General features: G+C 39.4%; 1 protein-coding gene across 1 annotated transcript; it reads left to right on the top strand.

Annotated features, from left to right (window-relative positions):
- The first annotated feature begins 3,343 nt into the window (after positions 1 to 3,343).
- Positions 3,344 to 7,125, top strand: sf3b5 (splicing factor 3b, subunit 5). The gene is made up of 2 exons (XM_015013604.2): positions 3,344 to 3,467; positions 6,526 to 7,125. Exon 2 carries the CDS (start codon positions 6,552 to 6,554, stop codon positions 6,810 to 6,812), a length of 261 nt encoding a protein of 86 aa, XP_014869090.1. The 5' UTR covers positions 3,344 to 3,467; positions 6,526 to 6,551; the 3' UTR covers positions 6,813 to 7,125.
- Positions 7,126 to 12,317: the final 5,192 nt, after the last annotated feature.

Genomic DNA, 12,317 nt, shown 5'->3' with positions numbered 1-12,317 from the left:
TTTTTTTCTTTTTTTTTAATTTCACGACAGAATTTTATGATTAGAAAACCAATTTCCGAAAAATAAATTATCTTTTGGACGATGCTCCAATCTACTTAGAGGCGCCGGCTGTTATTTAAAAACACAAAGTTGTCCTGACATGAGGTTTCTCACACAAGTACAAATTTTTATGGTTTAAAACAGAACGGACAGCGAGGAGAGTCTGGGGGGGAAAAGATGCTGGTTATTAAAGACAGACAGAGAGTTCCTCAAAGATCTTCTGTCAAGACTAAATTGGAAAAAAATAGGAAATGTCCCTACGGATTAAACATCTTTGCAATGATTTGGTTGAGCAGAGAAAATATAAAAATTGCCCTTTGCTTTGTTGTAAAAATCCTCCCACAGACGCGCACATAGCCTAAGCTCTAATTAAATTTCCCACTCTACATGGGAAGGCAGCTTTTCCCCGACACTCTAGTATAAGCCCACCGCTCAACTGGACACAAGTTGACTGAAGACATCGCTCTTAGACTCCTTTAAAGGAGAAATGTGATTGTCGTATAGCTCATAATGCGGTCACACTTCTTCTTATTCTGCTTCCAATCCATCAAAAAATATTGTAATAATGCTGAGGGTACGTGTTGAAAGAGGAGGAGGAAGACAGCCTTTCGGTTTGTTACGCACATTTGTCTGGTAAGAAGTGTGGGTTGAAAACATTTACCTTTTGAATCTAGTAAAACTGCATCTATTATTCAAGGGGAGATTTAATTCTGACTCATGTTAGAAAAAAAAAAAAGAAAAAAAGAGTGATTTCCACGTTGTGTTCCTATATTAAAGCCAGACTGTTGAATTTGTGAGGTGTTGTGTTTAATAACGCGAGTCCTGGATCTTTGCACCATTTGACTGAGCTGGTCGGAGGGAAAAGAAAAGCATCCAAACGGCACGAATACAGATGAGCAAAGAAACGGCGCCATGTGTCATTTGTAAAAGCGAAACACGAGAGGCTGGCCCCAGCAGCCTCGATTGTAACAAACGTCTGAAAGGGCATGTGAGAGAAGGAACATAATGAGTCCCCTGAAACGGAGGTAAAGAAATGAGCTGCCATGCAACATTAAATATTTCACGGGGAGATGTGTCGAGATGCTCACCAGGCATGCTTTTACTTTCCATAAAAAGGGAGAACTGACACAGACGAACTGGCCAAAAATAGCGCTTAATGCATCTGAAATGGTGTGCACAATGCAAGAAGGCTTCAGAGAGCTGCGAGGAGTCTTCTCTGGGTGGCTGGGCCCCCATGACGTCAGTGCAACAATGGGCTCTTAGACGCATTGACAATGAAATTAAAGCTTGACAGAAAGCAGAGAAGAAGAAGGGGGAAAAAAAAGTTGTTTACAGATTTGACAGGAGTAAAATTACTGCCTCTCGGACAAAAGAGGACGCATAAAGAGACAATAGGGATTTCAGTACTGGAGAGTTTGATTGCTTCGGTTCATGATTTTGTTTTTCAGAGGTTTGAGCTTTTGCTTGTCGATCCCGAAGCGAAAAACCTGAAAGAAATAGTTAATCAAGGACAATTTTCTGTTAAAACAGTCTGAACAGACATTATCGAACAGTCACATAAATGAAGCAAAACCACAAAGACAATTTTAGAGACATGCAACCAACTGCAAGAAAGACATGAACAAATAAAGCTTACAGCTTATAAGGGACGATTATCAACAAATGAAATGGAGAGTGAAATGCAATATTATCTGCTCTTGTTCTTCATTCTTCATGCTGTATTCTGTAACTTTCAAATGTTCAAAAACATTTGAAAGTTGAGTGAAAACACTAACGGTTGTTCCAGGGGGACAGAAACTGGATGAGGAAGCTTTTTTCTTTTTTAAAAAAAAAGAAAGAATACATTCAACAATGTGACCTTCAGATGCAAGTGATTTAGTTGAAACAAGTGTAAAAAAAAAAAAAAAGATTGTTTTAGATTCACAATGTTATTCCACTTTTTGTTTTGTCTCTCTGTGTGTGCTGTAATGTGTTGTTGAGTTTGCATGTTGCATCAAATTGCTTGCATTTCTCTTACAGACTTCGTATTAAAGAAGTTCATCTTCCATTTGGGAATAAATGCAGCTCAGCACCACGCCTCTGCAAGCACTGTCCAGCATTGGTTTAGCAAAGTCTTTTTTTTTTCTCCATTAAATATTACACAAAACAAAACAGCAGAATAAACTGAGCCAGTCTGCACCCTCAGGGCATGCACAGCAGTTCTCACCATAGCAGCATTTATTAGTACCACTTGTAAACCTGTGGAGTTTAAAACAAAAAAATAATTCCTTAATGTTGTTAGTATGCTGGGTGTGCTGTGTTTTTTTTTCTCATTTGGTTTAAAATCATCTTTGTTGACTAATCATGTGTTCTCAATCTTCGTTCACTCAAAAAACCGGGTCAGTGAGATCTCTAACGCCAATGTTTGGGGAGGTAAGGAGTACTGGTGCGTTGGGATAGGCTTTAAGAGAAAAATGTAAGTGTTCCTTGAACTTTTTGTTTTGTTACTATACTATAACCCTCAGACCAGCACAATAAATGCAGTTTTATAACACATTTACAAGGAAACAATTCTAAACGTGGGGCATCCTTTACTCATTTACATCTAGGCAGAATTCAGTGCGTAAAATTTCCGGCAGAAGCCACCAAATAAGCAGGGCCCTTCTGTGTTTATTTTATTCTGCAGCTTTTACGTGCAATAATTAACAAACAGCATCATGAAGGAAAAGATCAGACAGGTTAGAGTTAAGATGTGGAGATGTTTAAAGCATCACAGAAGCTTGGAAAATCTCCTGGAGGCCACGGCAACCCTGGAGGAGCTACAAGTAAAATATCGTCACATATGACATTTTTAATACTAAAACATTTGCTGAAATAATCTCAATGAAACTGTAGCTTAAGGGTCCTCCTAAGCACACTGCTAACTTTCTGGTTATTTCTCATTAACAACCAAGTATTGATAGAAAATAACAAAATTGTACAATTTTTGTTTTATAATTAAGGATGAAATTAATAAATGTGCTTTTTTTTATACCAGTCAAGAATAGACCAGCAGATGTGACTTTCTGTTTAAAAAGTGCTGTATTATTTGAAACTACCTGAAGTAAAAATAACATATTTAAAAAAAAAACATCCCTATATGTCCTGGAAGCTAAACAGAACAACTTGTATGATTTCACTATTGCCCTATCATGCTTTAGTCTTATGTGAATAGTTCCTTATTTTAATAATCAAACGGATTTTAATCATAGTCTGTTCAATTGTCGTGCAAACACGCACTTATTTGAATCTGAAAATGAACAGGCGCATAATATTTGAAACGGAACCGAAGATTGAAGGCTTTGTTTCAACCGTTCCCAATAGCAGGGGACCAACCGGAAAAGGTTGTTCAGGCGTGTTTGATTGAGGATTTAGTCGGCAAGTTTCACCTCCTTTCTGAGATATTTTGTGTAAGTATGTTTCGCATTTATAGACTTATTCGACTCTAAAACTGGTATTTGTAAACGAGTGTAGCGTAAATTAAAGATTCTGTCGGCTAACAACGACTAGCTTTTGCTCACGTTAGCATGCAAGGCTAAACGCGTGACAACAATTATCTTTAGCTTGTAAACGGTACGTTTATAGAAGCGAGATAAAATAATGCATTTATACACGTAGAAACTAGTTAAAAACTAATTTAAGACACGTCATCACTAGCGTCCTGTTTGGGAGTAACAATTTACATCTCTGTAAATATGCTATGGTACAAGGAAGAAGTAACCGAGACGTCTTTGTTATACAGAACAAATAATCATAAGTTGTTGTTTTGTTTTTTTTTAGATTACTTCACCACCTTAAACACTATCTTTAATGATTAAAATCTCTTTAAGAAAAACTTTACTCCATTATGCATACGTGTCAAAATGTATAGGTCACAAACCATTTTGCATTCAAGATTATTATATTATAGGTCTTTCTTTGCAACTGCATGCCTGTCCTAAAATCCCACAGATCCATTAGATTGACACAGATTTTCTGTAATCAATAGTACGTTCAGTAGTAATTCTGTAGAACCTGCAGATACTTTGCTAAATCACACACTGCTTAGTCTCGAATACTAATTTAAACAGTAGAAGAGCTGCTAACACTGCGAGGTAAAAGTTGCAGATGTTTAATTTCAGTGGTTTTGGATGTTTGTTTGGGTTTTCCACTAACTTGGACCTGCTATTCAGAAGTAGTCTTTAAATTGGGTTGTTAAAATTATAGCATTTTCTTTTCATCAGGTGTAGGAGCTCAGTTATTTTTAATTCAAGTCAAATTACTTTAAAGGAAAAATGTAATCTAAATGCTTTTTTTCTCCATTTAAATGTTAAGTATGGCTGTACTGATGAGTGCAATGCAGCTTTGTGATGCCAAATTAAATAACGTTGTTTGTTATAAATGACAGAAACCACTTAAAGCATCTTTTTTTTTTCACTTTCATCACCTGCAATTCTAACCTTGAGGTTTCCATACCAATAAAATCTTCTAGACAGCTTCTATTTTCTCTGAAAAGTTAAAATTCCAACAAAATGAATACAGAAAAAAATAAAATAGAAATGACAAAGCAAAAGGTGAAAAGGGAGCCAGAAGCTTACACACACATTTTTAATCAAAATGGTTATTGTACAGGTGCTGGTCATAAAATTAGAATATTGTGATAAAGTTCATTATTTTCCATAATGTCATGATAAAAATTAAATTGTCATATATTTTAGATTCATTGCACACCAACTGAAATATTTCAGGTCTTTTATTGTTTTAATTTTGATGATTTTGGCAAACAGCTCATGAAAACCCAAAATCCCTGTCTCAAAAAATTAGAATATTATGAAAAGGTTCTCTGAACGAGCAATAAAAATAATCATCTGAATCAACAAAGTAACTCTAAACACCTGAAAAAGATTCCTGAGGCCTTTAAAAACTCCCAGCCTGGTTCATTACTCAAAACCGCAATCATGGGTCAGATTGCTGACCTGACTGCTGTCCAGAAGGCCATCACTGACATCCTCAAGCAAGAGGGTGAGAAACAGAAAGAAATTTCTGAACGAATCGGCTGTTTGCAGAGTGTTATATCAAGGCACCTCAGTGGGAAGTCAGTAGGAAGGAAAAAGTGTGGCAGAAATCGCTGCACAACGAGAAGAGGTGACCGGACCCTGAGGAAGATTGTGGAGAAGGGCCGATTCCAGACCTTGGGGGAAGCAGTGGACTGAGTCTGGAGTAGAAACATCCAGAGCCACTGTGCACACGCGTGTGCAGGAAATGGGCTACAGGTGCCGCATTCCCCAGGTCAAAGGTCAAGCCACTTTTGAACCAGAAACAGCGGCAGAAGCGCCTGACCTGGGCTACAGAGAAGCAGCACTTTGGACCACTGTTGTTCAGTGGTCCAAAGTACTTTTTTCGGATGAAAGCAAACTTTGCATGTCATTCGGAAATCAAAGTGCCAGACTCTGGAGGAAGACTGGGGAGAAGGAAATGCCAAAATGCCAGAAGTCCAGTGTCAAGTACCCACAGTCAGTGATGGTCTGGGTGCCATGTCAGCTGCTGGTGTTGGTCCACTGTGTTTTATCAAGGGCAAGGTCAATGCAGCAGCTATCAGAAGATTTTGGAGCACTTCATGCTTCCATCTGCTGAAAAGTTTTATGGAGATGAAAATTTAATTTGGTCTGGAATCGGCCCTTCTCCACAATCTTCCTCAGGGTCCGGTCACCTCTTCTCGTTGTGCAGCGTTTTCTGCCACACTTTTTCCTTCCTACTGACTTCCCACTGAGGTGCCTTGATATAACACTCTGCAAACAGCCGATTCGTTCGGAAATTTCTTTCCGTTTCTCACCCTCTTGCTTGAGGATGTCAGTGATGGCCTTCTGGACAGCAGTCAGGTCAGCAATCTGACCCATGATTGCGGTTTTGAGTAATGAACCAGGCTGGGAGTTTTTAAAGGCCTCAGGAATCTTTTTCAGGTGTTTAGAGTTACTTTGTTGATTCAGATGATTATTTTTATTGCTCGTTCAGAGAACCTTTTCATAATATTCTAATTTTTTGAGACAGGGATTTTGGGTTTTCAAGAGCTGTTTGCCAAAATCATCAAAATTAAAACAATAAAAGACCTGAAATATTTCAGTTGGTGTGCAATGAATCTAAAATATATGACAATTTAATTTTTATCATGACATTATGGAAAATAATGAACTTTATCACAATATTCTAATTTTATGACCAGCACCTGTATATGTACATTCATAAATCTACACATCACTGAAACTACAGGAGAAAATTTGCTCTCATATCACCTACATTTCAGAGCTTAATGGGTTGACGTAAATTAACAGATGAACTAACTTTTGAAACAGGATTAAGAAAAATCAAGTTCAGTTATGATTAAAAACAACTGGTAACATTGATAATAGTGTTATCATTTATTTTCGATTACTTCATTTTCTTCTTACTCAGCAGCTCTGTAACTTTTTTTTCTTTTTTCTCCCCATTTAGACTCTGTTGGCCTGACCTGAGCCAGAATGACGGACCGCTACAACATCCACAGTCAGCTGGAGCATCTCCAGTCCAAGTACATCGGTACAGGACATGCTGACACCAGCAAGTGGGAATGGCTGGTCAACCAGCACCGTGACTCTTACTGCTCCTACATGGGGCACTTCGACCTGCTCAACTACTTCTCCGTTGCCGAGAACGAGAGCAAAGCGCGGGTCCGCTTCAACTTGATGGAGAAGATGCTGCAGCCGTGTGGGCCGCCGGCAGACAAACCCGATGACGCTTAGAGTAAATTGTCGTGAGCCGTGGGTGTTTGTTTTGTCACGGCTGGATTGAGTTGATGGGCAGTTTCCTGCTAAAAGTTTGTCTGACCGACTTTAACAGCAGAATATGAATATTGTTTCACTGGAGATGAGTGAAAGATATACTTTCCTGCCTACACAGGGAAATCTGAAGATGTAGAACTAACTGGAAGATTGTAAAGTTGATGGAAAAACAAGTTCATGTGTCTCGTCGCTCAACTGTCTTTGTACCAAGTGATTGAGATGTATTTTGACACAAGCTTCTTCTAGTTTGATTAAACTGAAATTTTGGTTTTTACTTGTAGTTCGATTTTGTATTTGGGTAATTTCATTCAACAAGTACGTTCCCAGACATTACTTTGCAATGAGGAGACAGTTTTATTCTGAAATGACAAAGGGATGGCACACACTTTACATTTTGGCTTTATGTTTTGTATAAGATGGATATTTGCAGCTGTTTTCAATGATCAGGTTTTCTCTGGCTTAAACTGATTCCAGTTCTCTTTAGGATTTTAGAGTTGGACACTTCTATCAGATTTCCCTTGTGAAGAAAATAATTCATTCTTTGTGTAAACTTTAACAACTATTTATATACAACAAACATAACATAAAAGCTGATTCCTATTTATAACCAAAGCGTGTCACAGAAACACGCAAGATCTTCCTGTTAAGCTGCTCAAACAAAAGGTTTCATGAATTTAATGAACATAGTGGAGGAACAAACAGATTTCTGAGTCTTTGACTTGTCAATCACTGATTTAAAAACTGAGAGATGGAAAATTGTGCAGAAGTATTCACAATTTATTTTGTAACAAACATTCACCTTTGTTGGGGGGAGGAAGAGCTCATCTGCTGGCTAACAAATTATTTCTCAACAAGCTTGTGAACATCAAAGCATGTGAGTTGTGTCAAGTCCCTGCAAAACAAACATTATTGCATACAGCACTAATGTTTGTGATTTCTTTGTTTTGTTCTTTCTGCTGTTTAGCTTTAGTGTGTGGTGCACTGTGATTGCATTTGAATACATTTAAATATTGGAATAATTTATTTCAGACACTGCAAATTGAATAGGCTGGTAGCACCAAGATGTATACAATAACAGTGGATACTACACATGGAAAAACAATTTATATGTTATTATAGTTATTACATAAATAATGGTTAATATCTTCCTGTTGATGGCTGTTGTCACTTTTGAGGAAATATAAGATATCAAACTTATTAACTTGTTTTAGGTTTATCAGCTGATGTTCAAATAGTTAAAATAATGTGTTACACTTCAATACAACTCTACATTTCAAAATCCAGTTTTGTTTTTGTTAGCTAGCTAACAAAAAAATTTAGCTGGTTAGTTAGCTTGTTAGTAAGTTTAAAGTCAATAGCCATAATAACACCACAGCTATTGATTTTTCATTGTTAAGCTAATTACTAACGATGCTAATGATAGGTATGCTACAAATAACTTAAGAATGACAGGAAAGAGTGTTGGCATGTTGAGGGGGAGAAACGGTGGTGGAAAGGGGGATAAAAAGCTGCTTAGGGCCCCAGAAAGGTTTGGGCCGGCCCTGAGCAGACATATTGGAGAAGCACAGAGAACCTGAGGAGTATTGTTGAGAGAAAAACAAGCGACACCAGGCCCTGCTATTTAGACCAGCTGAAGGCCAAAATATAACCTGTAGGCAATAAAAATGTCAGCTTTTTTTTTAGCTATAATTATCTTTAAAACTAATAGGAAATGTATCTATGTACATGTCATAAATCTATTGAGTTAAATACATAAACTTTCTGATTATATCTTGCAGAGCTGTAGCTGCGTTCGCTTCGTGTAACAAGCTCGCGCATAAAGCCAAGCTAAAAGTTCAACATCTATTTGGCCTGGCAGAGTCGAGAGAAAGCTGCACACCTACGCATCCGCTCTCATGCATGCATCTGTGTGGAGCTGCCCACTCACACTGTGTCCGCTGAGATGATCTCGGCGTGACTTTGGATCGCAGTGGTGTGTGTTGGTTTGTCTGCCTGTCACCATGTCAGGCTGTTAAAGTGACAACACTTCCAGTACGTGAAAACATAAAAAAATGTTTTTTAAAAGTTACATGTAAACGCTTTAATTTCTTAAGGAGAGGTAAAGACTTAAAACGGAGCACAGGACACAGCTTGAGATAAACACACTGAGTACTGAAGGGGTAAAGTGGTTCTCAATATGATATTCTTTTAAACTAAAAGCCGATGTGGCCAGTGGGATGGAGAGGTATGTGACAAGAAAACACTAGAAAGTCCGACATGTTGGCTCAAAACATGTCGCCACGCACAAACACAGACAGTCTGCCGTCGTGTTGAATGAATCACAGCCGGATTGGGACACAGGTCAGCAGGCCCAAAAGGAAAATTCTTCTGCTTTGCATCTTGTTGGATGGTGTGTGTGTGCGTGTGTGTTTGGCTGGCGTCAGTCTGTGCTGTTTTCTTGCTGGGGTAAGTCTCTGCCATCTGTCCACGCTGTGAGGCCGTGACAGTCAGGAGGACGCCGGTGCCAAGTCAGACACGAAAGCAGCCGTCGCGCAATCACAAACAGACGCAGGAGAGTCCAGACAGCTGCTCCCCGAGACGCAGAGCCAGAAGTAGACGTCTTTTGAAAGTAGTTCGTGGTGAAACTCATTGGGAGAAATCTCCGTTGCATGTGTCTTGCATGTTTTGTCATCACAGTAGACCTTTCTTTGGTTTGCTTCAGCTGGCGACAGCAATATCAGGTTTAAGGAGTCCCAGAAAATATCCAGGAGCGCCTTAAGAGATCAAGATGGATGAACTTTACTAGAATCAACAAGAGGGATTCTGAATTAAAACACCAGTTAAAACAGCAGAAAAGATCAATCAGAGAACACAGAAGAAGATTTACTCAATGAAAAATAAACATTGCGATTAGAAATATTGAAAGATGGAAGATTTAAGAGCTGGGGGATAACTCTTTATCAGGCAAACAGAGGGATCCCTGAAACTCCCAGATCTGACTTAAGGTGTAGATCAACTCACTGCTTATCCATCCAATAAGGAGACCTGACCGACTCATGTTTTCTACTTGTTTGACACAAAAGGTTGAAGCTAGAAGCAGCTAGACAGGTAGAATCGCTTTAAACGGATTATGTGCTTCACTGGATGACCTTCTTCCTCATATTTCTAGCAGGTTTTCTTCATTTTACCTGTAGTCCATGAGCTGCGCTCATCTCTGACGAAAGGAAGGAGAATCGTGCAGAAGAGCAGATTCAATTCGCTTCACGTGTCCCATGTGTCCAATATTTGTTCTAATCCCCCCCCGCAAAAAAAGTAACTCTTTGTTCCGATGTGGAATCAATATAAAGTAAAAAAAAACAAACAAAAAGAATAGTTAAATTCCACATTTTTGTATGATTAAAAACCTGAAAAGTGTGGCATGCATTTATAATCAAAAACCCTGGGTCATTATTTTGGTTTTTGTCTCCATTTCCTTGAGTTTCTAGAGGCTGGGTTTTCATTCTTCTTGGCAAAATAGCTTCAGCTCAGTTAGACTGAATGTCTGTGAGTATGACTAAACTCTGCCACAAACAGGCCTTTCACAATAAGCAATAAATCAATTAATCGCATGAGAAATTAAAGCGAGTTCAATCCTTTCAGGATTTTTGGTTGCAAAGGTCAATAGGTTGCAAAGCACTTCTCAAAACACATTATCCAATTTTAATTTTAAAGTTCAGAGCGTTTACAAAGCACAACGTGAAGGGACTGTGTGGTTTTCCTTGACAAAAATAAATAGCATTGGCTTCAAATCGAACAAAAAAAAAAAAATAATCACAACTGTGAGATTCGCTGAGGTCGCATGTATGTAATTTGCTCTCTTGCTGATTGCAGCTCATGGGTAGAAACACGTCGAAACGCTCGCCGTGTGCGCAGAGATCCTCCTGATGAGAATAACTGGGTGTGAAGGATAAAGTAATTAAAAGGTTCCTCCTCTGCAGAGATCTGCGTGAAATATTGTTCTAATTAAAACCTGCTGGCAGAAACCCTTGGGCAGGAAGGCCAAACCCGGTGTGTGCAGATTGGATGTTGTTCCTATGTACAGAAAGCACCCGAAAGATTACAAGAAGCTTTATTAGTTTCCATCCTTTCCCACCGCGATGAACAGTTAAATGGAGAAAGACCGGAAACTGGAGGGGGGTGAGAGAGAGAGAGAGAGAATGACTGACCTGGCATCGTACTTCTCTCAAATTTATTCCAGTAGTTTCACGAAAATATAAAAAGCTTTTTCTTCATTTCACGTCGATACCCTCTGCTGCAGCAGAATATGTGTCTTTGCACTTGCAATTAATTCAGAGTCAAAGTTTTGCACGTGGCTGTTTGACTGTAATTCTGACTGGTATGATCAGAATGCATTAAAAAAAATGTCAAATAATAGATGAATTTTGCATCTAATCAAAGACATGAATGTTTTCAGTCTGCACTGCAATTTGAAGGCACGCATGTTTCATGCAGCTGTGTAAAATACCTGAGGGACTCAGGTATTTTAATGTTTCCGCATTTGCTTTTCAGACGCGTATATGTCACACAGTGGAAATTTGTTTTTACTTTTTAAGTGTGGTTTTTATTGAGTGTTTTTGCTGCATGTTTTGTTTTTTATTCACTGTGGACTCCGAGAACTAATAGTTGATTCCAGTCACCTGCGCGGGGTGGGCGTGCCCGTAGGCAGCGTACCTGGAACCTGCAAGACGCTGGCAGTGGCTCTTAAAAGGCAGAGGACTTTGTGTTGAGAAGAAAAAGAAAAAGGGGAATCCAGGAAGGTTCGTGACGGAGGACTGCGACCCCGAACGAGCCAGTGGTTGGCAGCAGAGGATACAGTCAGTGGGAACGGCGTGTCGGACCATCAGCGGGCAGAGGGGGAACTCTGCCCTGGTCAGTAAGTAACGTTTCCACTGATTGTCTTCAGGGACCCTTGCTGGGACAGATAAAACATCCGCTGTTCAGCGATCGCTCTCCTGGCCAGGTGTTTTTGTCCTAACAGGACGCCAGCGGGCGGCGCTTTACGCGGAGCAACTAGAGTGGACTGGAACGACCACAAGAGGCGGTGGCGCTGGGGCCGTGACTGCAGGCTGGACGGAGCGCAGGATTCGCCGTCCTCACTGGATTTTGTGGATGTGGATCTTGGACGATTTTAGTTTGTTCTGATTTGGACATTTTAATATTTTATTGTTATTTTACACAAACAAGAAAACGGAGCATTTTATTCCGTTGGGGAATAAAAAAAGAGCTAACTAACTGAATTGTCCTCCCTTGGTGTTGTTACTGTTTCCCTCCTTGTTGTCTGAGAACCCGGGGCTATCAGCTGACGTTAAGCTGGGCTCTGACATAAATTGGCGTTGTTGGCAGGACGACAAGCTCGGGAACAGTGTTCAGCACCTAAGGTGTAGATTTAAAGAAAAAAAAAAATGATGATGCCGGTGTATCCTGGTGCTCCTTGGGTACCAAAATATA

This window comes from Poecilia mexicana, unplaced genomic scaffold, assembly GCF_051168715.1.
Source record: "Poecilia mexicana isolate PSO_F unplaced genomic scaffold, ASM5116871v1 scaffold_15, whole genome shotgun sequence".
NCBI classification, from domain to species: domain Eukaryota; kingdom Metazoa; phylum Chordata; class Actinopteri; order Cyprinodontiformes; family Poeciliidae; genus Poecilia; species Poecilia mexicana.
Note: the sequence above shows the minus strand (reverse complement) of the source record. Positions and strands in the feature narration are given on the sequence as shown.